The sequence below is a fragment of the Chiloscyllium plagiosum genome, chromosome 12 (assembly GCF_004010195.1).
Source record: "Chiloscyllium plagiosum isolate BGI_BamShark_2017 chromosome 12, ASM401019v2, whole genome shotgun sequence".
Classification (NCBI taxonomy): Eukaryota; Metazoa; Chordata; class Chondrichthyes; order Orectolobiformes; family Hemiscylliidae; genus Chiloscyllium; species Chiloscyllium plagiosum.
In genome coordinates, this window is record NC_057721.1 from 9,526,721 (window position 1) to 9,551,665 (window position 24,945).

A 24,945-nucleotide genomic window follows, 5' to 3' on the forward strand; every position below is an offset into this window, starting at 1 on the left:
AGATTTACCAGGATGTTGCCTGGTAATGGAGGGAAGGCTTTACGAGGAAAGGTTGAGGAACTTCAGGCTGTTTGTGTTCGAGAGGAGGAGGATAAGAGGTGACTTAATTGAGACATAAGACATTCAGAGGGTTAGATAGAGTGGACAGTGAGAGCCTTTTGCCTAGGATGGTAATGGCTAGCATGAGAGAACAGAGCTTTGAGGGGTGACAGATTTAGGACAGATGTCAGAGGTAGTTTCTTTACTCAGTAGTAGATGCATGGAACGTACTGCCTGCAAGAGTTGTAGATTTGCCAACTTTATGGGCATTTAAATGGTCATTTGACAGGCATGCGGACGAGAATGGAATAGTGTAGATTCGATGGGCTTCAGATTGGTTTCCACAGGTCAGCACAACATTGAGGGCCTAAGGGCCTGCACTGCGCTGTAATGGTCTATGTTCTAATTGTCTCTTCCTCCAGAGTATTACAACATGCAGTTAGAAGCTAATGTCCCAGAACAGAGATTTGGGAAATCCAATTTAATCACTTCCCATCAATCAAGAAATTTTCAAGAACAGAGAATTGTCATAATGCTACCTCCAATTCCAAGTACACTTATTTTTGACAATCTTGTGTGGAGCATTCTCAGATATCTTCTGGAAGTGCATATGCGCAATGCATCCCACTGGCACTTTCCATTATCTACATCAGCGACCTCCACAAAATGTCCAACTAAATTAGTTAAGACATGTTCACAAAATATTCTGGAAATTCTTTGCAAATTCAACTGTTTTGTTTCTCCCATCAGAAAAATAAGATGTCTAATTAGAATCACCTTGCTATGTTTCTCTGATAGAATATCATGGCAGATCTATAAATAGGGCTATCAAAAATATCACAATCAAAATCAACTCTCTTAATGTCGTCGCACTATTTTTTTAACCAAACACATGGTATTTCTAGCACTATATAAACAGAGGTTATAAACAGAGGTCATGTAGACTTTTTTTTTCCAGTTGTTCTTGCTGTACTTCAGATTTTTCTCTGAAGCATATTTACTTTTCAGTGTGGCAACCAACAGCTAAACAAAATGGAAAATTCAACCAAAAATGCAAATTCGAATTAGGCGAGAGGAAGCACCGAAAGGCTCACCATAAGCAAGCTGTGAACACGGAGGTGCGAGGAATAAGGGAGATTACACCTCAAGCTAAGTGATGGAACATTATTTAGCACTCATTCAACTGGCATAAATTATTTGTGACACAATAACAAAATAAAAAGGAATGTGGAACACTGACTTATCAATGACATCAACTTAAGTGGTCAAACCAAGAGTGTACTGCAATTGTGCTTATTTCCTCGTCTCTATCACCCCCAACCCCTATTTTAGTTTATGGCGTTGTGGTTGGAGTGCCAGGCCTCTAGGAATTCTCTGGCATGTCTTTGCTTAGGGGAAAGTGAGGACTGCAGATGCTGGAGATCAGAGCTGAAAAATGTGTTGCTGGAAAAGCACAGCAGGTTTAGGGTGTAGCTTTGCTCGCTGAGCTGTAGGTTTGATATCCAGACGTTTCATTACCTGGCTAGGTAACATAAGTGGCGAACTCCAAGTGAAGCGAAGCTGTTGTCTCCTGCTTTCTATTTATAAGTTTGTCCTGGATGAGGATCCTGGGGTTTGTGGCGATGTCATTTCCTGTTCGTTTTCTGAGGGGTTGATAGATGGTATCTAGATCTGTGTGTTTGTTTATGGCGTTGTGGTTGGAGTGCCAGGCCTCTCGGAATTCGCTGACATGTCTTTGCTTAGCCTGTCCCAGGATAGATGTGTTGTCCCAGTCGAAATGGTGGGTTTTTTTTCCTCCGTGTGTAGGGATACAAGGGAGAGAGGGTCATGTCTTTTTGTGACTAGCTGGTGTTTGGGTATCCTGGTGGCTAACTTTCTTCCTGTTTGTCCTACGTAGTGGCAGTCCTTGCATGGAATTTTGTACATGACGTTGGTTTTGTCCATGGGTTGTACTGGGGCTTTTAAGTTTGTTAGTTTTTGTTTGAGAGTATTGGTGGGTTTGAGTGCTACTAGGATTCCGAGGGATCTTCGTAGTCTTGCTGTCATTTTGACTGGACAACACACCTATCCTGGGACAGGCTAAGCAAAGACATGCTGAAAATGTGTTGCTGGAAAAGCGCAGCAGGTCAGGCAGCATCCAAGGAGCAGGAGAATCGACGTTTCGGGCATGAGCCCTTCTTCAGGAAAGAAGGGCTCATGCCCGAAACGTCGATTCTCCTGCTCCTTGGATGCTGCCTGACCTGCTGTGCTTTTCCAGCAACACATTTTCAGCTCTGATCTCCAGCATCTGCAGTCCTCACTTTCCCCTAAGCAAAGACATGCCAGAGAATTCCTAGAGGCCTGGCACTCCAACCACAACACCATAAACTAAAATAGGGGTTGGGGGTGATAGAGACGAGGAAATAAGCACAATAACTATCAAAGAAAACGTTTTAAGGAAACTAATGGAGCTACAGGCTGATAAGTGCCTAGACCTGATGAGATGCATACTAGGATTTGCAAGGAAGTAGCTGGAGGGGGAAGATGCACTGGTAATAATCTTTCTAGAATGCCTGCCTTGTAGAAAGGTCTGAGACGATCAGAAAACTACCCTTATTCAATGAACAAGGGGAGAGGATAAAACAGTCAACAGTAGGTGTGCTAGTTTAACATCTGACATGAGGAAATGTTAGCCCCTAATGTAAAAGATGTAATAACAGGCTCACTCATGTCCTACAGGGAAAGAAATCTGTCATCCTCACCTGGTTTTGAATATGACTTCACACCTACAACAATGTGGTTGACTCTCAACTGCCCTCTGAAATGGCTGCCCAAACCATACTGTTGCATCAACTGCTACGAAGTCTCAACAAGGAGATGAGACGAGACAGACCACAGGGCATCGACCTATGCACTGGAAAAAAAAAGTGGAAACAGCTGTACCAACCTTGCAAAGTCTGCCTTACTAACATCAGGGGTTTGTGTCAAACAACAGCCTGATATTGTTTGTAAGGTATGATTCCATGTGTATGACAATATCCCAGACCTCACCATCACTGGATATGTTCTCACCTAGCAGGACAGACCCAACACTGTGGTGACACAGTGGTGCACAGCTGGGTGTGAGTTGCCCTGGTGCCCTCAACATTGACTTCAGACCCCACGAATTCTCACAGCTTCAGGTTAAATGTGGAAAAAGATTTCTGCTGCTCTCCCTTGACTGAAATTAGTGTTGAACACTTCAGGGAAACACTTGAGGATGGCAAAGGTGAAAAACGTACTCTGGGTGGGGGATTTGAATATCTATCACCAAGACTGGCTCAGCAGCATCATTACTGACCAAGTCAGCCAGGTCCTGAAGGATACAGTAGATGGTGAGGGAACCAGCAAGAGGGAAACATAGGTGACTTCATTGTTACCTATCTGTTGACTGTAGGTGCACCTGTCCATGACAGTAAGAGTGACCACTGCACAGTCCTGGTGAAAACAAAGCCCAATTCTCACACTGAGAATGTCCTCCCTTGCGCTGTGTGGCACTATCACCATGCTAAATGGGACTGATTTAAAATAGATCTAGCAACTCAAAACTGGACACCATCAAGAACATCTGAACTGCACTCCAGTACAGTCTGTAGCCTCAGAACTTGACCCCCAATCAGCCATTACCATCAAGGAGGGGATCAACCTGGTTCAAAGCAGAGTGCAGAGGGCATGCCATGAGCAGCACCAGATCTAACCAAAAATGAGGTGCCAACCTGTTGAAGCTGCCAAACAGGCCTATTTGCATGCCAAGCAGCACATGACAGACTGAGCTAAGCAATCCCACAACCAGTGGATCAAATGTAAAGCTCTGCAGGCACACCGCATCCAGTTGTGTATGGTGGTGGACAATTAAACAATTCACTACCTGAGGAGGCTCCACAAAAACCCTATCCTCAATGGCAGAAAAGTTCAATAAAAAGATAAGGCTGAAGCATTCATAGCAATCTTCAGCCTGAAGTCTCACAGCCACAGATATGTACAACACAAAAACAGATAACAAGAAATGGCAGGAGACGGTAAAGGTTATGGGCCTGAAACCCTCCAGCAATAGTAGTGAACACATTTTCCAAAACTTGCCACTCCTCTAGCCAAGCTCTCCAGGAGAGTTATAATACTGGCATTGGACAGCGGGTGGACAATGGCACACTGGCTAGCATTGCTTCCTCTCAGCACCAGGGACCTAGGTTCAATTCCAGCCTTCACTGAGTCTGAGTTTGCACGTTCCCCTAAAGTCTGCGTGGGTTTCCTAATACAAACCAAAAATGTGGAGTTTAAGTCAATTGGACATACTAAATAGTCCTGTAGCGTCTAACATTGGGCAAGCCACATGGGTTAACCATCATAAATGCAGGGCAATGGAGATAGATAGGGTTGGTGGGTCTCAATGGGCCAAACAGCCTGTCTATGCACTGTAGGGGTACTATGAACTACCTGCCAATTTGAAAAGTTGCAATGTGGAAAGTTGTCCTTAAACTAAAAGCAGGACAGATCTAGTTGCCACTCCATCAGCTGACACTTGATCAGTAATAGGATCAAACTACTATCAAGCAGCACTTGCTCACTTGTAACCAGTTTGGGTTCTGCCAGAGCCATTATAGCCATGGTTCAAGCACAGACAAAACAGCTCACTGAGGAGAGTGACAGCCCTTGACATCAAGATCTCATTCAACCAAGTGTGGCATCCAGGAGCTCTAGCAAATGGACATCAGGGGCAAACTCTGATGGTTGGAGTCATACCCGTCACACAGGAAAATGGTTGCTGTTATCAAGGTCAGACATCTCAGCTCCAGCTCACGTCTGCACAAGTTCCTCAGTCATGTCAGAGGCCCAATGATCTTGAGATGTTTCAATGATCTCCCCTCCATCCCAAGTTTCGTGTTATTATCTGAAAGACCCTCGCAGATCAATCAATTTCACTATTTAAGAGAAGGGGTACTACGCTGTAAAAAGCACTGGCTCTGGGAGTAGAGGGAAGGACAGTGAGAGGAAGAAGGAGAAACAGACAGACAAAGAAGGAGGGAGTGAGTGAGATAGGCAAAGACGGACGGGGGTGGGGGGGGGGGGGGGGGGTGGAGGAGAGCGAGAGCGAGAGAGGGGGGAGAAGAGCAAGAGTGAGATTGGAGTAAATTTATGCCTTCGGCATCATTCTGCATTGCAATCTAGCCATGAACTAAACTAACCAATCTTCACAAAGGTATCACAAACATCAATGTGCACCCAGCCACGATTACAGCAACAGATGATTGGTGATCATACCAGTACCATCTGCACAGCTGTGCTAACACCCACGCCTAGTTATGGGACTGTTTGAATTATTAATTCCCATATAGTGATTCATTCCCATATACTGATCAAATGTAACATAGCATGCTCCAGCAAGCAGCGAGGGAGCATGCCAGAAAATGGAACCTTCTCTTAAACAGATCAGAATTACAAGTAGTTGCCAAAACATTGTTAATAAAAGTGTTTGAGTGTCATAGAGTCACAAACGTACAGCACAGAAACAGACCCTTCGGTCCAACCTGTCCATGCTGACCAGATATCCCAACCCAATCTAGTCCCACCTGCCAGCACCCGGCCCATATCCCTCCAAACCCTTCCTATTCATATACCCATCCAAAAGTCTTTTAAATGTTGCAATTGTACCAGCCTCCACCACTTCCTCTGGCAGCACATTCCATACACGTACCACCCTCTGCATGAAAAAGCTGCCCCTTAGGTCTCTTTTATATCTTTCCCCTCTCACCCTAAACCTATGCCCTCTAGTTCTGGACTCCCCGACCCCAGGGAAAAAAAAACTTTGTCTATTTACCCTATCCACGCCCCTCATGATTTTATAAAACTCTGTAAAGGTCACCCCTCAGCCTCAGACGCTCCAGAAAAAACAGCACAGGACAGTTCAGTCACTCCCTATAGCTCAAATCCTCCAACACTGGCAACATCCTTGTAAATCTTTTCTGAACCCTTTCAAGTTTCACAACATCCTTCGGATAGGAAGGAGACCAGAACTGCATGCAATATTTCAACAGTGGCCTCACCAACGTGTTGTGCAGCCACAACATGACCTCCCAACTCCTGTACTAAATGCTCTGACCAATAAAGGAAAGCATACCAAACGCCTTCTTCACTATCCTATCTACCTGCAACTCCACTTTCAAGGAGCTATGAACCTGCACTCCAAGGTCTCTTTGTTCAGAAACACTGAGGGACAGTTTCAGCTGTGGTCACACCACCATGCAAAAAAAAAATGACAACTCAACCTTTGTATCTGGCTCAATGAAATAGCAGTCCCTCCACTGTGTCCCATGAGCAGACACTCAACCACCTTACCATTGCTTTTGAAAACTGAACCGCAACAGTAAAGGTAGGATACTGATTTAGTGGCAAGTTAAATACACAGCCTTAATGCCTCCTCAGCCACAGCCCGATATTCAGCAATTTCTCAAGTGCGCTCTGCCAAACAGTTATTACAACATAGACACGTCAAATTGTCAAGTACATCATGGCATTTCAGATCTGAGTTGCATACACAAGGTGGCAATGCAGTCAGTTATCACCAAGAGTTTTTAAACTTCTAAGCTGAACTACTTTGCATTTCCTGAACACGCCTGTCTTTTTATGAGTTATTTGTCTCTGACACAGCAAACATTTAACACAGCAATCAAACAGTCTCCATAAATCAACCAGTCTTCACCTCAAACATAAGGTGCCTGAGAAAAGGCCTAAATATTATTTTCTTTGCTCATACATTTAAAACATGAAACAATAACCAGTAATCTTTACAAACAAGAAAATTAAAATTTCTAATTCATAATTAATAATCATGAGGACATTCTTCAATTATTTCTAGCAGGATTTCATCTGAAAGTTACTTTCAAGTGTAGGTAAACCAAAGACAAATTGTACATGGCTCTCTTACCTGCCAGCAGACATGAGGAGATTTACGTTCCAGAATAAACTGTGTTAAAGGTGAAGGTTCCAGCTCATATTTATCAAACGGCAATTTATCAATAACCATTGGGTCACAATCAACGCAGGAAAATTTCACCACAGGATGAGCGTTGCGAGGTGGCTGATTTAAGAAAGTGGATAGAAATGAAACAAGCCATGTCCAGTTTCAAAATTTTACAAAACAAACCAAGTAAGCCCCAAAACAGTTTAATTTGCTACAAGACTCATTTGGTAATACAAAACTTGTGCAATGACAAAAGATTTCTTTTAAGCCAAGTTTTTCATCTCACACTCATCAGTACAACTCAAAAGAATACCAATGAAAAGGGAACATGTTTAGTCTGTATGAGAAGAGTGTGCTGTTTGATTAGCAGAAGTATTGCCATGGAGAACGCAAATTAAAACATGATTGAGTGTTAACTGTCAAACCTTATTTAAATTTAAACAGACAACAGTTATTACCCATTTCTTTCAGTTGAAACAGGCAGAGAGTACACATTATTTTAGTCTGCAAAGGACAGGTCCTGTGTATTCATTACTGTAGCTACCAGTACATAATGAACCACATTGTGAGCCCAACAGACAATCTGAATTTGTTGCCAATCTAATTGTTCACACACAAGAGATTATTAATGAAATCTTGTCCAATTACAAAATCTCACCAAGCAATGGACCCATTAAGCATGAGCTGGTTGGAAACAATACATTGCCTGTTTGGAATAGCACAATGGATATGCTGGTTAACAATTATCCAATTTTTGGGGCACATCTCCTACATACCACATAAGCATTGAAAATCACCTTCTGACTATTCAATTATGCATCATGTAGAATATCTTTTTGGCTCTATAGCTGTATCCAATTAGTGGTGAACTCAACTTACATTGCTACTTCACTGGAGCAGTGTGAAACATTATGCTTCACCTATTGATCAAACCTGCGAGAGACCTTACTTAGATTAGATTAGATTAGATTACTTACAGTATGGAAACAGGCCCTTCGGCCCAACAAGTCCACACCGACCCGCCGAAGCGTAACCCACCCAGACCCATTCTCCTACATTTACCCCTTCACCTAACACTACGGGCAATTTAGCATGGCCAATTCACCTAACCCCTGCACATTTTTGGATTGTGGGAGGAAACCGGAGCACCCGGAGGAAACCCACGCAGACACGGGGAGAATGTGCAAACTCCACACAGAGAGTCGCCTGAGGCGGGAATTGAACCCGGGTCTTCTTGCAGGAAAAAATGTGCATTTTTTTCTGAAGCAAAACTGGCAACCTTAGACTTGTTCATCAATTTGAATGATAGATAGTGAGCTGATGAACAAATCAGGGGAGCAATCATCACAGAGGATGGCTTTGATGTGAGCTGAGCATCTACTTTGCAAGGTCAGCAAATGGTTTCAGCCCAACTTACAACGTTGCTGATAGGGACTGTTATAGTGCATGGAACTGCAAGAATCCCAAACTATATGGAATCCATGCTTGCAGTTGACAGAAGAGGAAAAACCCCTGGCTGGGAGTGAAGATAGTCCAGTGGTAATGTCACTCCACTAGTAACCCTGCAGTCAAGACAAATGGTCTGAGTACATAGGTTCAAATTGCACAACGGCAGCTGGCCAAATTTGAATTCAGTCAACAAACCTGGAATATTGATGGTGAGAAAGTGAACGATTATTGACCCTCGTTTACAAAACAAAAAAAAAGAGTCCTTCCCAGTGAAGGATATTTGCTGTTTTGCCCTGATCGGGCCGACAAGTAATTTCATATGTACATAAATGTGGTAGACTCTTAGTTGCCCTCTGAAAGGATCTTGCAAGCAACTCAGTTCCAGAGCAATTAGGGACAGGCAAGAAATACTAATCTTGCCAGCCATGTCTACATCCCATCAGGAAAAAAAAAGTATTTGACTGGTCCATTTCAAAAGGTGAATTTGAGCACATGATGGAGTCCTTAAGGTGTGAAAGAAAGTACTTGCACGCAGTTACAGATTCACAATGCAAATGCATCACCTCCATATCAGGAGTATCTAAGGTGGATGAGGTAAGCTGTCATTTCCTCAGACAAGTTTCTCTTGGAATCCAATGAAGTTGGTTGACAGCACCAGACCTAGAAGGGATCACATTGCAACACTACCTCTGTGTATACATGATGTCATTAAAACCGCACTCAAATGCGCATGATGTTCCCTTTTCTATTGGTGTTTCTTCAAAATCATCCTGATGACCCCAAGATGAAAATCTTGAACAAAATGATTTTTTTTCCCACAATTCTTTCTAACAGTCATTCTAGAATTTGTGTACGCATATTAAGCCTTTTAAGTATTTAGTTTAAGGATCAAAGAAAAAAACTATCAAATGGGCTTTGCAATATTTACACATCACATTTTGCAGGAGCTCTTTTTAGGAGAATCTCAAACGTGAGTAATAAACTGAGCTTAATTTGTTATATTAGAGGTACCAGAGCAGTCTGCAAGAATTTGTTCTACTTTGTTTCCCAGATGGCAAGATTTGGAAGTGGTGTGCATACAGAGTGGGAAACCTCAGTCCAAACCTCTGGTAGCAGTAGGATAAAAGTGGTTTGGGGGGGGTCTCATATACACACACAAGCAGTCAAACATTGCAAGATAGGAAGGCAAAAAAAAGTAGCATTCTTTCAATTGCCATTTTAGATAAAGATATACACACGAATACAGTACTTGAAGTTAATTAGTTAATATATAAAATGTTTTGGAGGCAAATAGATGTATTAGTAGATTGGCAAAAACTTACTAGGGTTGGTGAGTTTTGGTCTGGCCAGAATGATTCTGGGATCGGCCAATGTCCAACTGGAACACCAGTTTTGTGGTTGGGCCGTACATAGATGAGTTTGTGACAACTGTGCCAAAGTTGTGATCCAAACGGAGGGGCAGATTTAAGAGCATCAAGAATACCATCTAGACAAGATTAATAAAATGTAAGTGACAGACAACCATACTTACAATTATTTGGTTTAATTTACTGTAATAGGTTCCTTAATGATAACGTGTTCAATCAGAGTTTGTGAGAAGATTTGTAGCTCGGGTGCTCGTTGTTGTGGTTCTGTTCGCCAAGCTGGGAATTTGTGTTGCAGACGTTTCGTCCCCTGTCTAGGTGACATCCTCAGTGCTTGGGAGCCTCCCGTGAAGCGCTTCTGTGATCTTTCCTCCGGCATTTGTAGTGGTTTGTCTCTGCCGCTTCTGGTTGTCAGTTCCAGCTGTCCGTTGCAGTGGTTGCTATATTGGGTCCAGATCGATGTGCTTATTGATTGTGCTTATTGATTGAATCTGAACAGATTCAATCAATAAGCACATCGACCTGGACCCAATATACCGACCACTGCAGCGGACAGCTGGAACTGACAACCGGAAGCGGCAGATTCAAACCACTACAAATGCTGGAGGAAAGATCACAGAAGCGCTTCATAGGAGGCTCCCAAGCACTGAGGATGTCACCTCGACAGGGGACGAAACGTCTGCAACACAAATTCCCAGCTCGGCGAACAGAACCACAACAATGTGTACAATCATTTTCGACACTGACTCACTTCTAATTACAAGGGAGTTGGATAAACTAGGCGACTCAATGAACAAATTAACTGAGAAATTTGAGAATCTTGGGCTCAAATCTAACCCAAGCCTAGACAGTCAATTAACCCTCAATGCTGATTTTAAGGAACTTATCTGAAGTGTAAGAGCTGTCTCTAGTTTTAGAGAATGTAGCAAAAATTTAGCACTAGCAATTCAACTACATTTTTGAATATAACAGCTTAAAATAAAATAATATAATTAGAAAAGACGATTAAGAATTAGATAAACAAACCAAACATAAAAGGAAGATCAAACAAGGCCAGATTTAATTAGCTTACATCATGTTACAAGTTAAAAGTTCATAGTGTAAAAAAATTTAGCAATTAGTCACACATTTCTGGGTAAGCAGGGTCTTTATTATCTTCACAAATTAAGTTAGCAATTCTGGGAAAGAGAATTATAAAATGCTATTATGATATATAGACTGATTCCTGTAACTGACAGGAATAAAGATTGTATTGCAAGGAAAATAGTTTATTTGCATTTCTATTTGAACCACCCCTTCTTATGAAGCCATCCAGATAATTCAAGGTGGAGCTTTGTCTCGAATATATTTTTCCTGACAGAAGGAAACAGTCCAGTTTGAGAAGAGATGTTTTGGCCAAGGTGTTTGCTGCAGCTCCATGAATTGACAGCCAAGAAAATAAATGTTAGCTAGCCCTACATTTCAAGTAGAGAAAATATCAACTTGATTGTGCACCTCGTGGAATGCAGAATAAAGTTCTATATCCCCATGGAAGAATAAGTCAAAGATCTATTCCAGCTTGAGGAAGAAATCTGAAGTGGCCCTTAGAGCCTGAAAACAGTCACACAACCTAGCTTTGAAAGCTATGGAAAGGGCAATTGGATATGTCAGCAACCCAAACAAGGTGCAAGACATCCCCATTCAGGTCATCTGTGAACATAAAGTGTAAGATCACCTCAAGAAAATGTGAATGACAGCAGAGGAAAGCAGAAACAAAATAATGTCAGAATCATTTCAGAATAACATGCCATCTAAGAGGATTCTTGAGGAAGTGAATAAACTAGGAGCTCATATTAAACAAACTGAGGAAACTAACAAATTGAAGTGATTTTATAATCCACGTTTGACAAAACTACAGGTACTGGAGCTGCCTTTGGTAAGCTTTGTTTTTGTAAGAACATAAAATATTCTGTCCTTGATCCAGTGTTCAAATTTCTCCTTTAAACATGAACAGTACCTAGTGGGAAATGTAGTCCTACAGCACAAAACTATTCCTTACAAAACATTAAATTTGACCCGTGTACTTGTGTGTGGGAAATGCTTAATATGTTGGTGCACAACATGGTTATGTCTGAACTGGGTGCACTTGTGGACAAAGTGTGCCTTGAAATGCAGTGAATTTTATTTTCCAGCATTAACAGCCTTAAAGAGCACAAGAACATTAGAAATTTCATGAACATCAATTAGGCGTCCTATAACAATGCAGGAAATTCATTCAGTGCTATTCACTTGCCTATGAATGAAGACAATTGAGAATTAATGGCCCACCACAACGTGTGTCTCAGTGAAGTATTAGGACAACATGGGACATCAAGCAATTCAAAACAGAAATCAAAAAATCCTCAATTCTAAACAACAAAAAGTTAGCTTTTATGTTCCATGTCAAGATGCTGTGCATTTTTAACAATTTCTTTGCATTATAAACAATCCTCTCTTCGACAAAAAGGCATAATACCATGTGTTATCAAGGTAAAATGAGCAAATTAACAGAAGGTGAAAACATATCTTGTGGAATAAGTGATTACCTCGTAGGTAATTTCACCATTTTTGACAGACCAAGTATCTTTTTCACGTGCTTCATCAAGGCAGAGGTGTTTCAAAAAGTAAACAGTACAAAGGAGGCATTAGGTTTCAATGCAATTCAAGATGGTTTTCGAAAGGGTTTAAAAATCTGACCTAATGTTGAGAAAACTTTTGTTCAAAATCAGGAAAACCACTTAACTCCAAAATGAAAACATGCAGAGTTGAAGTGATTTCTACATTCTAATGACTCCCAAAAAAAGTTTCCTGATCAATTGACTGATGCACACAAATACCCTACAATTTAAGTCAAATGCAGATGTCTGACACTACATACAAATTGTCTTTCTCTAACGGAGACAACTGAAGTTCTTTGTGGACTATGGCTAATTAATATCAACGACTGATCAGCAAAGTTTGTGAGGAGATCGAGAATCAATGGTAATGGTTTCTTCCTCAATCCCGAATTATTCTAAGAACACTGCTGTGGCCATCAGTTGAAACAGTTGAATTATAGAGCCGTATTGAATTCAAGTACCTCAAATGAAGTACTTCTCACAAAACTGTTGCTTCACTCCTTCATATTCACTCCAAGTAACAGTGCTGCTTCAACATTTCTCTTGGGTAGTTCTCAATTATGATCTGTCTTTTTTAACAGAACGGTCGAGAATGATTCAAGTGTTACCCTGCTGCCACTAACCTCGACCTTTTGTGCATGCGTGCAAATTATGGAATTTGTACTCCCTATAGACTTAGAAATATAATCTACAAAATCGTCACACGCCAAGCATAAAAGTTTTAGGAACCAAAATATTGAAGGAAACAGTTCAAGAAGGTAAACACAGCTTAGAAAGGCTATTTATTCTGTGGTATTTCAAAGATCCATGAACCCCCCCTAAATGTTACTAAAACTTGGTTCTGACCTAACTCCAAATACTCAACTCCACTACTCAAATCAGAAATCTGTTTTCCATGCTACTTTGATCTTGCCCTGGGTCTTGTAATTGGAGTTAATTTTCCAGATCTACTTCTTGACCATAATAAGGGCACCATGTGCCTCTACTAAATTTAATGTCAGTCAGCTCCCTTTGATTCTCAAGTCTTTCTTACAAGTTCAGAGGAGACTCCTCTTTTGAATGGCTCATTCTGATTAATAGACTGAATTGAACACTAACTAGCATGCTCTTGTTGGAGCTAATTGATGAATTCTGAATGCATTGTACTGATACTGCTGGTATGACACTTAGACCTTATTTACCTCAATTATTCGTCTGCACTGATTTGATGACCTTACTACAGCTTCATATCTTTGATCTTCAGCCATTATTTTGACACCATAAAGAGAATGAAGGGCCTTTTCCTTTACTTGCTAGAAACAGTACTTGACATTTACTCTAAGAGGCTCCATTAAGTTTTGTCTTATACACTCCATCAATCCAACTTCCTATGTACTGCACAGCAGCATTCAGCCTCTGGTTTCCTTGTTAACTTGCACCATAAATCACAGGATCCCTGCAACATGAATTACTAAGCTCGATATAGCTGCAGCAAGATTAGAACGGATTAAGGTTGATGCACTAAATTCACCAATTTCTGATAATTAACTTCAGTAGGAAGACTAAGGGGTTGCAACTGTTTCAGCTTTGACAACACTAACAGCAAAGTGGTATAAACTATCTAAAAATGTGTCAAGATTGCACATCTTCTTTATAACAATAAGAAACATAAGAAATTGGAATAGATTTGGGCTTTTCAGCCCCTTGCGCCTGCTATCCCCTTCAAAAGAATCGTCTGACCCAACATTCCTAACATCATATCCTGCCCTTTGTCCCATAAACATTGATTGCCTTACTGATCAAGAATCTCAGCCCTAAATACAGGTATCCCCAACTTTTCGAATGTTCGCTTTAACGAAAGACTGACATTCGTACCTGTTTTTGCAATTTTTGCTTATATGAAAATGGCGCTACTTTCTCCATTTAAATAATGCAATTTGGCTTTACGTTGTTTCTTGGGAACACTCTAGTTTCGGATAGCAGGGGGATTACCCGTTTATATATACTAGCACTCTGTCCCCACACCTTTTTGTGACAAGGAGTTCCAAAGACTGTCAACCCTTAAGAAATTCCACTTAGTCTCATAATAAAAGGGATACTCATTTAAGGCCGAGATGATGCCCTATAGTCCTCGACTCTCCCATGTGGCAAATGCCCTCTCAGCATTTACCCTGTCAAGCCTCTTCAGAAACCTGTAGGTTTCAACAAGTTCACCTTTCATTCTTCTGAATTCCAGTGAGAACAGTCCCAACCCTAAACCTTTGCTCCTAAGACAATTCCTCCATTCCTTGTTTCATTCTAGTAAACATACACTAAACATACTCTGACCTGTATTGAAATTAATACTTTTCCTTAGGTTAGGGGACGAATCTGTTCACAATACTCCAGGTGTGATCTCACCAGTCTCTTGTACAGCTATGCCAACACTTCCCTTCCCTTGAAATAAAGGGCCAACATGCCATTTGCCTATCTGACTACCTGCTGCACCTGTATCCTAGCTTTCAACGTTTCATGCACTGGTTCTGCTCTTTTGTTCTCCCTTCCAAAATCAACTTCACATTTTCCCCACCATTACACTCCATTTGCCAATTCTTTTACACACTTATTTTAAGCTAGTGATAGCTCTCTGTAAAATGTTTGCATTCCTCTCGCAATCTGCCTTGCCATCTATTTTTGTGTCATATGCAAATTTGGCTCAGTACATTCACTTCCTTCCTCCAAGCCATGAACTAACATTGTGAAGAATTACAGTCCCAGCATTGATCCCTGTGGCACCCCAGTGATGACGGGTTGGTAACCTGTGAAAGAACCCCTCATCCCTATTCTGGACTGTTTCCTGTCTGTTGGCCATTTCTCTATCCACATCAATATACTACCCATGTCTATTGATTCCCCTCTACCCACTCTGGTTGAGAGTTCCTCAAAAAACTCGAGATGGAAAGGACTTTCCTCTCATGAATCCATGCCCACCCTGCTTGATTAGATTATGATTTTGCAAATGTGCTCATACATCCTTATTAACTGATCGTAACATTTGTCTACCAACTCATGTTTGGCCTATCAGACTATAGTGATCTCCTTTTTGCCTCTCTTCCATTTTGAATAGGAGTATCACATTGGAAGTTTTCCTGGCCTCTGGTGCTTCTCCAGATCCAAGGACTTTTGGAAAATTACAACCAATGCATCCATATCACTGCAGCTACTTGCTTTAGGCTCTCAAAATCTAAACCATCAGGTCCAAGGGACTTAAGCCCTTTACCCTATTATTTTGTCTTATGATGGTTTTTCATTCCTACCAGACATTCTTTACTATTAACAGGATGTTTCAAGTATCTTCGACCATAAAGACTGATGCCAAATATCTGTTTGACTTCTGTGCCACTACTTTGTTCCGCATAACTATCTCCCCAGATTTATTTGCTCAGAAGCCTATGTTCACCAAGGCCACTTCCTTTTTATATATTAGAAGAAGCTCTTTTTGTCAATTTTGATATTCATTACTAGTTTGCCCTCGTACTTTATTTTCTCTCTCTATCTTCATGAATTGTTGGAATTATTTTTAGAATCTATTAGATGTGGTGAATACCTACAAAACTTATTTTTCCGGCAATTTCAAGGCAATACGTATTTTACATGGAGGACACTGAATTTCAATAAAAACGCAGAAGCATCTTCCACCTTGAAAATATTGCCATGTGCCTTAAACTTTAGTCCTGCATAACATTATCTTAGAATCAAATGAACACTCGCCACAGCAGTTCCAATGCCCCTTTATTGCATCACAAAACAAAGCAACCATCACATTCACATGACCAGTGAGAATACACAATATTGAATGGTGGTCTGAAACCAATTCAACTTTGTGGCTTGCTGGACAGAATGGCAGGCAAGCTCAAACACTGCATCCTTGTTAAATAATTTAATAATAGGGTACATACAGGGAAACTTTTCTTTCCTCTGTGAGGTGTATCCAGAACAAGGGTGACTAACTGTGCAATTAGAGGCTGATGGTAAAAGCATTTCCACAACAGAAAGGGAAAATCTGGAGTGCTCTCATCTGCTGTGCCTCAATCAGTTGAAACTTTCAAAATTAAGATGGAAAGGTTGTTGTTCAGCTAGTATACTCATGGTTATAGAACCAAAGCAGCAGGTCGAGTTAAGATCCCGATCAGACACAATCTAACCAAATAATGGAACACATTTGAGATGATTTTGCTGTTCCTATGCTCTGACATTCAACCAATCCATTTTTAATGGCACCCTAAGTAGATAAAACTTCGGAGAGCTAATCTCAGCCTCGGCTTGTGGAACAAAATCATAAATACAAATTATTTAAGTATGTTCATTTAGGTAAAAGGCATAACTTACCTTCTCCAACAGGTGCTGGATCTGGGCCAGTTTTTTCAAAGTTAAGCACCACTCCACTTTGCACTTTCTGCACAAGTGATTCCAGACACTGGAGTAACATTCGCTGGGTGCACACACAATATGAACGACCTGAATAATTTTTTTAAAAGAATGCTTTTAAGAACTTGTACAAATATTATTTCAGACATACGAAATACACATTTGATCAGTTTCCAGATTTCTACATTAACAATTTCAGCCATTCATTGAGAGTGGACCAATTTTTATTTAAAAATCAGTGAAATGACAATTTTATAGGCAATACTCAAAAAGCTCACTGGAAAGATTTACCATAAACAGAGGTGAAATAGAAAACTCACATGTGCATCAGAACCTCATTCAATAAATGATATTCAGAACTGAAAAGCAATCAAGTAATCTTCAACTAAGGCTCAGTCGAGCACATGAAGTTAAAAGCATCATTCTGGTATTTTTAATTATCAAAAAGGTCTGAAACACCAAGGATAGTGCAAAAATGATTTGCTGGAATGATCTAGAACTGGGGGACCTAGACTGAGAATTATGGCCAGACCATTCAGGAGAGACATTAGATAGCACTTCAACACACCGAATGACAGGTGTTTGGGACTCTCCTCCACAAACAGCAGTTGATGCTTGATCATTTGCTCATTTTAGATCTGAGTGGGAATAACAAACACCTGGATATTTGACCCTTTGAAAACAATGCTTCCCACGTCACTGTGTAACAGTAGCAACCTCAAGTCGACATCAGTGCTGTGGAAGACAAATCAATTATCCACAGGTACATCTTAGAGCAAAATTACAGCCATGTGCACTACTGGTAGGCAATGCCTTATAAATTTATCTACTAGGGGTAGAGTATTTATGTACTCTGAAAGTGGACATCTCATCAGGACCAGATGAACTTTATCCCCAAGTTCTGAAGGAGATAGCAGGGGAGATTTTGAGGTATTTGTGAAGCTCATTACCAATCACTGGAGTGAGAGTCCCAGAGGACCAGAAAATGGCTATTGTAACACTCCTGTTTAAGGAGGGTGGTGACAGGCAGAAGATAGGAAATTGTAAACTGGTAATTCCCGACCTTAGTCATTGGTAACATTTGAATCCATTATTAAGGATGAGATTCTGAAATGTACATCATTTGTTAAAACAGAACTGAGTCAGTACACTTCTGTCAAGGAGAAGTCACACCTGACAAATTTATTACAATTCTTTGAGGTGGTAATGAGCATGTTCGACAAGGCAGAACCAGTGGACATGATCAATTTGAATTTCCAGAAGGCTTTTGACAAGGTGTCACACAGAAAAGAATCCATGGTGTTAGGGACAAGGTACTGTCATAGATCGAAGATTCGCTGACTGGCACAAGGCAGAGAATGGTGGATAAAGGGGTTTTCCCAGAATGGCAGCTGGCGACTAGGGACGTTCTACTCTGAGCACAATTGTTCATGTTATACATCAATGATCTAGAAGAAGGAACGGAGGGCGTTGTTGCTAAGTTTGCAGATGACACTAAGATGGGCAGAGGGACAGGTAGTATTGAGGAAGCAGGGAAGCTGCAGAAGGACTGGGACAAGCTAGGACAGTGGACAAAGAAGTGACATATGGAATATAGCACGGGCAAGTGAGAGGTTATGCACCTTGCAAGGAGGAATAGAGACATTAACTATTTTCTAAACAGAGAAAAGCTTTGGAAATCCAAAGCGCGCAGTGACTTTGGAGTTTTTGTTCAAGATTAGAGACTAACATGCAGGTTTTTTGGGCAGTTGGGAAGGCAAATGCAATAGTAGCATTTATTTCAAGAGGACTAGAATACAAGAACAGGCTTGGACTGCTGAGGCACGTCTAAGGCTCTGGTCAGACTGCAATATTGGAATATTAAGCGCAATTTTGGGCCCTGTATCTAAAGAGATCCATAGGAGGTTTATAAGAATAATCCCAGGAATTAAAGGCTTTCCTTATAAGGAGTAGTTGGAGTCTCTGGGTTTATACTCCATGAACCTGAGAAGGATTTGGGTGGGGGTGGGAAGGTAATTTCATGGAAATGTGTGAAATTCTGAGAAACTTGGATAGTGGACATGCTGCACTAGTAGGAGAGACTATTACCTGATGGCAGAGCCTCAAAGTGAAGGCACTACATTTTAAATCAAGATTGAGGAGGAATTACTTCAGTCAGAAGATGATTAAGCTGTGGAACTCATTACTGCACAAGGTTGTGGACACCAAATCACTGATGATATTTAAGACAGACAGGATCCTGATAAGCAAGAAATCAAGGGTTACAGAGAGAAGGCAGGAAAATGGAGGTTGAGGAACATATCGGCCTTAATTCAATGGTAGAGTAGACTCTATGGCCTAATTCTGCTCATATCTTGGATGTCGGCTAGAGTCACAGATGTACAGCATAGAAACAGACTCTTCGGTCCAACTTGTCCATGCCAACCAGATATCCTAAATTAATCTAGTACCATTTGCCAGCATTTGGCCCCTATCTCTCCACACCCTCCCTATTCTTATAACCATCCAGATGCTATTTAAATTCTGTAATTGTGCCAGCCTCCACAAATTCGCCTGGCTGCTCATTCCATACACGCACCACCCTCTGCAGGAAATTGTCGTCCCTTAGGTTCATTTTAAATCTTTCCTCTCTCACCTTAAACCTATGCCTCTAGTTCTGGACTCAATCATCCCAGGGAAAAGATCCTGTCTATTTACCCTATCCATGCTCCTCAATTTTATAAACCTCTATCTCTGACACTCTGGGGAAAACAACACCATCACCAGACCATGGCAACACGACGCCTGGAGGAAGAGCGACTCATCTTCCGCCTAGGAACCCTCCAACCACAAGGGATGAATGCAGATTTCTCCAAATCAACAGACGTGAGAATATATATGTTATTAAAGGTGTATTCATGACAGCAGTGATGAAATTATTCCTCTAACTTTTCCACTCTTTGACAAAACAAGTTTTTACTCATTTTAGAGAATGGGTTTCGTCAATTCGGAGTATCCCACTATTTATATCTAAAAAGATTTGAGAGCTTACTCTTAGGTTTCTTCAAGAACAAACAGTTCACAAACATTTTCTCCCCAGAGCTAAGGCAGAAATAAGATAATATACATCTGGCCGCACATTTGTCAGAGCCAAATACACACATACTATTGGCAGACCAAGAGCACAGGCTGGCAAAGATTTTTCAGTTCATGAAAATTAAAGTGATAGTGTTAGTTGTTCCTTGACAGATCTCTATATGATAAGCCAAGGTTTGGGCCATTTAGTTCAGCTGCTTTCCTGGGTATAGGTGTACAGCGTAGAATTCCTTGATGAAAAAGATCTCATTTGCAGTCACTTTTCTCTCAGGGTGGATAACTTTTGCTGAAGTGGACATATGGGAGAGATCGCACGAGACAGACAGTTTGTCAGGATTGTTGTCAGTACATATTCTCAGACTCTCCCCACCTGCTCAATGAGGCCCTTCAAATCTCTCATTTGCATATTTCAGACAGAGATTCTATTATTTCATGTCTGCGACAGGTTTTGTCTGCCAAATAGGTGATTGCACTTAATGTCTCATCTCAGAAACTCAAAATTTCAGGGCTGTGCCAATCAACAGGAAGAGAGATTTTGCACGCTCATTGGTTTGACTGGATTATTTTTAAACGTCACTTCACAGAATGCAAAGTTTTAAGAATTGCAGTCGTGAGTCTGGACAGCTTTTCTTTTCCTGAAAAAAAGTTCTGTAAAGAGACTGATGTTTTAAAACACATTCAGCCCGTGACAAGGTGAAGGCAATTTATTAAGTTTTTTTGTTTCAAGCAAATTGAAAATCGTCAAGAGATATTCACCACAAGTTCAGATATCAAGACTATGCTGCTGACAAGGCCCCATAGATGAATGATAGCAGTTGGTAACTGCACGGTTGGCCTAGCCATCTATCAGACCTGGTCTGACATCAAGCAATCTTCTTAAAAGTAGTTCAATATTTAATAATCATTCTCGAAGATAGTGATAACCTCAAGATCTTTTTATTCACAATCAAATACCACCTTCAAACCCTTTCATCCAATCTGCCAAGCATGAAGTGTGGGGAACTCCCATGATAAAGGTCTTTTTCCACAACAATTCAAGTCAACAATCATTATTCTTATTGTTACATTTTTCGATCCTCACAGCAATTTCCCCAAGCCCACTATCATATTACGCAAACTCTCAATGTCAAACAATTCTGTTTTTGCCTTCGAATAGGAAAACTTGCAAATTCCAAGTTCCCCCAGTGCATGACTCTTTCCCTTCTTTAACTTGTTCGAAGAACATGTGACCAAACAAGCTTTTGGTATCTGCCTCCTTTTTTTGCCTTTCCAAGTTTGACACTCATTTCACACCTGCCCAATTTCAAAATATTTCAGATGCTCATCCACAGGGATGAATGTAAATGCAGGTGTACTGTGGGTTATAAGCACAAATTAAACTTAATTGATTCTATCTGAAACATTACAGCAAATTGTACACCAAAAGTCGACAATGATGCATACTGAACTTACAAGAAATTTATAAAGTGTTCTGTGACAATAGTCTCACTCTTGCCTGGAGATGCAATTAACAAAGCAAATAGAATGCTGGGTTTGTTCATTATACCAAAGTACAAATCCCTGGAGATCGTGCTTGGGTTGGACGATTGCAACAGAAATCCATGGATGAGAAAAGTTCCATCAATTTTGTTCTTGCGCCACTAAAATGGCACACAGAGGAGAAGAGTGCTTAAGTGCAAAAGCTATAAAAGCTATAAAACAAGTTTGACATATTCAAACTTGACCATCTGCAAGGCTACTCTGCTTGGACAACATCTGCATGTGCAGAGACCCTTCACAGCCTAGAAAGACAATTTTGAAATGTCAATGTTGTAATACAAGAAATGGGACAGCCATTTTGCAGACAGCAAAGTCGCACACAACAGCCATGTGATAGCTACCAGATACCTTGCTTTTGGTGATGTCGGTCAAACGATAATTATTAAAAAGGGGAATGGGTTGAATTTGGCCATTCACTTGGCAAATTCTGCCTTAGGATCTTTTGCCTCCACCCAAGGGCATAACTGAAGTTAACATCTCATCTAAAATACACTACCTCTAGCTGTATTACTGACAGAGGGAATGCAGAGGAATACAATCTGCGTCACTACCACAGTGAACAAGTGTCAACCTGGATTTTGTGGTGCAATCTTACAGCAATCTTTGCCAATAAACCATGGCAGACACTATTGCGAAAATAATGTTTTTTAATATTGCAAAGCAACCCAGAAAAGGATGATTAAAGGATAAATTCATAATGAAGAGTTCAAATTAATTATCAAGAAAGGTTTTTCACCCAAATGAAAAATAATAAGGTTAATTAGCAAAAGCAGAATAAGGTTAATATGAGCTCTTGTAGTACAATGATAAAATCCCTTCTTCTGAACCAAGAGGTCTGGATTCAAGCCCCAACTGATCCAGAGGTGTGCAAAACGCCTCTGAACAGGATACGTAAAAATGTTACTCGTCTAACGGGAAATTTAGGATACCTTTGGAATTAGTTGCAATGAACTGATTTACTTTTTCTCATCCTGCACTTGTTTTGCTCCTCAGGGAGACAGCAGCCTAGCTGGATACACCCATGTTGATGATGAACTAAGAGAAGTCAATCCCAGAAGGGAGACAGAAACAGCACACTTGCCAATTATATGGCAATTAACCAAGAATAACATGATCATACTACTTTAATTGTCAAAGTTACTTAACTAATTAACTTTGTCAAGATCTCAATAGTTGTCTCACATAGGAATATTAGGCTATTATACAATTTAGAAGATCACACCTGCAACAATATTTAATTAAATGCATCTTTTGCATTGTTAAACTTGAACTTTACATAACAAGTGTTTGCAACAAGGTTTCCATTCACTTTTATTAAACAAGCCCACATTCAAACAGAATGATTGTGAGGGCAGCATACAAGATGAGAAATCAAGTGGTCAGCAGAGCATTACAAGATACTGCACAAAGCCAAAATCACAAGGGATACTAATATGGTAGGAACAAATTACAAGGCAATAATATGAATAGATAAAATGTCAAACTGCAAGAAAAATGCTACAATAGCACACTAGTTATTTGAATCTGGAGTCAAATTATACCTTGCAATTTTGTGGTCCAAACTTTTTATTTTGTCACTATTATTTAGCAAAGCAAAATGGCTTTCACTTCATGTCAGCACCATTCTCATCTAGAATGGAGATGATAGCCAAGTAACCCATCATACATGTCTCAGAGTGCAACGATGAAGGTGACAGATTAAAGTTTACACATGATACATTACTAATCTTTACTAGAGAACTCACTCTGCTTTTAGTAGAAGTTGCTGAGTTTTGACCATCTATTCAGTTAATTTCACAATAAAAATATAAATTCTGTGACCAGTTTGTTGAATGGTATTTTTTGAAATTAAGACTGTTGGGTAACTAATTTTGCTTTGCTTTGCAACTTGCAGTCTTTGAATCCTCAAATTCTGCCTCACCACCAGAGGCACAAGTAACAGGGACAAAACACAACAGAACATCACGAGCAAAACAAAGGATCTGCGATGGCTAATTTTAGTAACAAATCAAAGGCAACTGTTCTTTAAAAAGAGATGGCCCATTTAAATGATCAACTGCATTCAGCGTTCACCTCACCTCCTGTAACTTCACACATGGGTGTAATGGCAGATTCGTCAGATGGCACACTACCCAACTGTTCTGCTTCGGGAGGCATCAATCCAGGAAGTCGTAAGACAAGGGAAAATAGTCTCTGATCCCATCGAAAAGGCTCCTTGGTTAACTCACTTCCTGGCAAAGGAGAATTGAGTGGAAGGTGGAGCTGGAATGGCATAAAGAAACAGTTTACTGAATGTTTTACTAGTTTGATGGACAAGCTTCACTTCTCACCGAACAGTTAACTTTTCAATAATCATTTTTATTACTGAAGTGTCCAATGCAAAGGGTCTTCATAAGCAATCATTTAAAAATAAACTGAAAATCAAATTGAGGATATATACTTCACTTCTATGCAAGACCATACAGAGAGAATCTAGCCTGTGTTAAATCAACCAGTCATGAGCAGCATGGTCAATAAAGTGGTCCATCACCCATGTCAAGAACAGGCAGTGTGAGCGGAAAGATTGATGGGATCATTTTGTTAATTTATAAATGGACAGTCACACTGCAATTTTTAATCACTACCTTTTTTTTTAAAAAAGTGAGAAGCATACAGGGTGTATGTCAACTTACAGCATGATTTTGTAACAAACAGTTTCATTATCACAACCCATCAGGTCAGGAAGACAAAAATGTGTTTTTTGCATAAATATGAAATTTTAAACCAGGCATTAACATACAAGGAGTCTGAGGTAACTGAACCACCTTAACAGCAGGTTAAGAGGTGCATATTTTCGTAATTTAAACATCATTTGCCTTTATTGCTCATGCTTTTAAATAATGCAAAGGCAAGTTCATCCATCACAGTTAGAAAAAACTAATGCATATGGAGTTTGAGCCTAAAACAGCTTGTGAAAGGGCTAAAGGGGTTCATACAATTTGCGTGAGAAGTCACTCATCCTGGTTTTATTTGAATTTCAATAATTTCTACCACTGTACAATGACAGTTCCTTCAGTACACACAGAGCACTTAACCTATCAGCTACATTATGGTGGAGTTTGCCGATGTATGCAAATAACTACGCACAAGAATAGTCCTCCAAGGTTGGATAATGTGTGCTCAGTCCATGTTCACATGTTATGATGTTTCACATTGTAATACTTGAGAACAGACTGATCAAATGATGGGGATACTAAGCCAAACCAAAATCAGAACGATTGCATAATCACAGGGCTACCCCCGTATCTGCGGAATAGTTTTCTGCAGATTTGGTTACTCCCGGAAGACATGATAGGGAACGTTCCAGAGTCAGGGGCCAGCAGGTTGCCAGGAAGATAAGTTTCCCATTTAAATGAATGGGTTCACTCCTATCCACGGTTTCAGGCTTCCACAATAGGACCTGGAACATATCCCCTGCGGATATGGCGGGGGGATGGAACTA

The 24,945-nt window shown here is 40.5% G+C and overlaps 1 protein-coding gene across 1 annotated transcript in view; it reads right to left on the bottom strand.

The window, feature by feature from the left end:
• Positions 1 to 24,945, bottom strand: part of LOC122554966 (integrator complex subunit 6-like) — a 95,735-nt gene that overhangs the window by 50,584 nt on the left and 20,206 nt on the right. Inside the window, exons 4-7 of the mRNA XM_043700434.1 lie at positions 23,543 to 23,726; positions 16,812 to 16,940; positions 9,787 to 9,950; positions 6,980 to 7,132 (exon numbers count right to left, since the gene is read on the bottom strand). Coding sequence (XP_043556369.1) covers positions 6,980 to 7,132; positions 9,787 to 9,950; positions 16,812 to 16,940; positions 23,543 to 23,726 — 630 coding nt within the window. The remainder of the gene's footprint in view (positions 1 to 6,979; positions 7,133 to 9,786; positions 9,951 to 16,811; positions 16,941 to 23,542; positions 23,727 to 24,945) is intronic.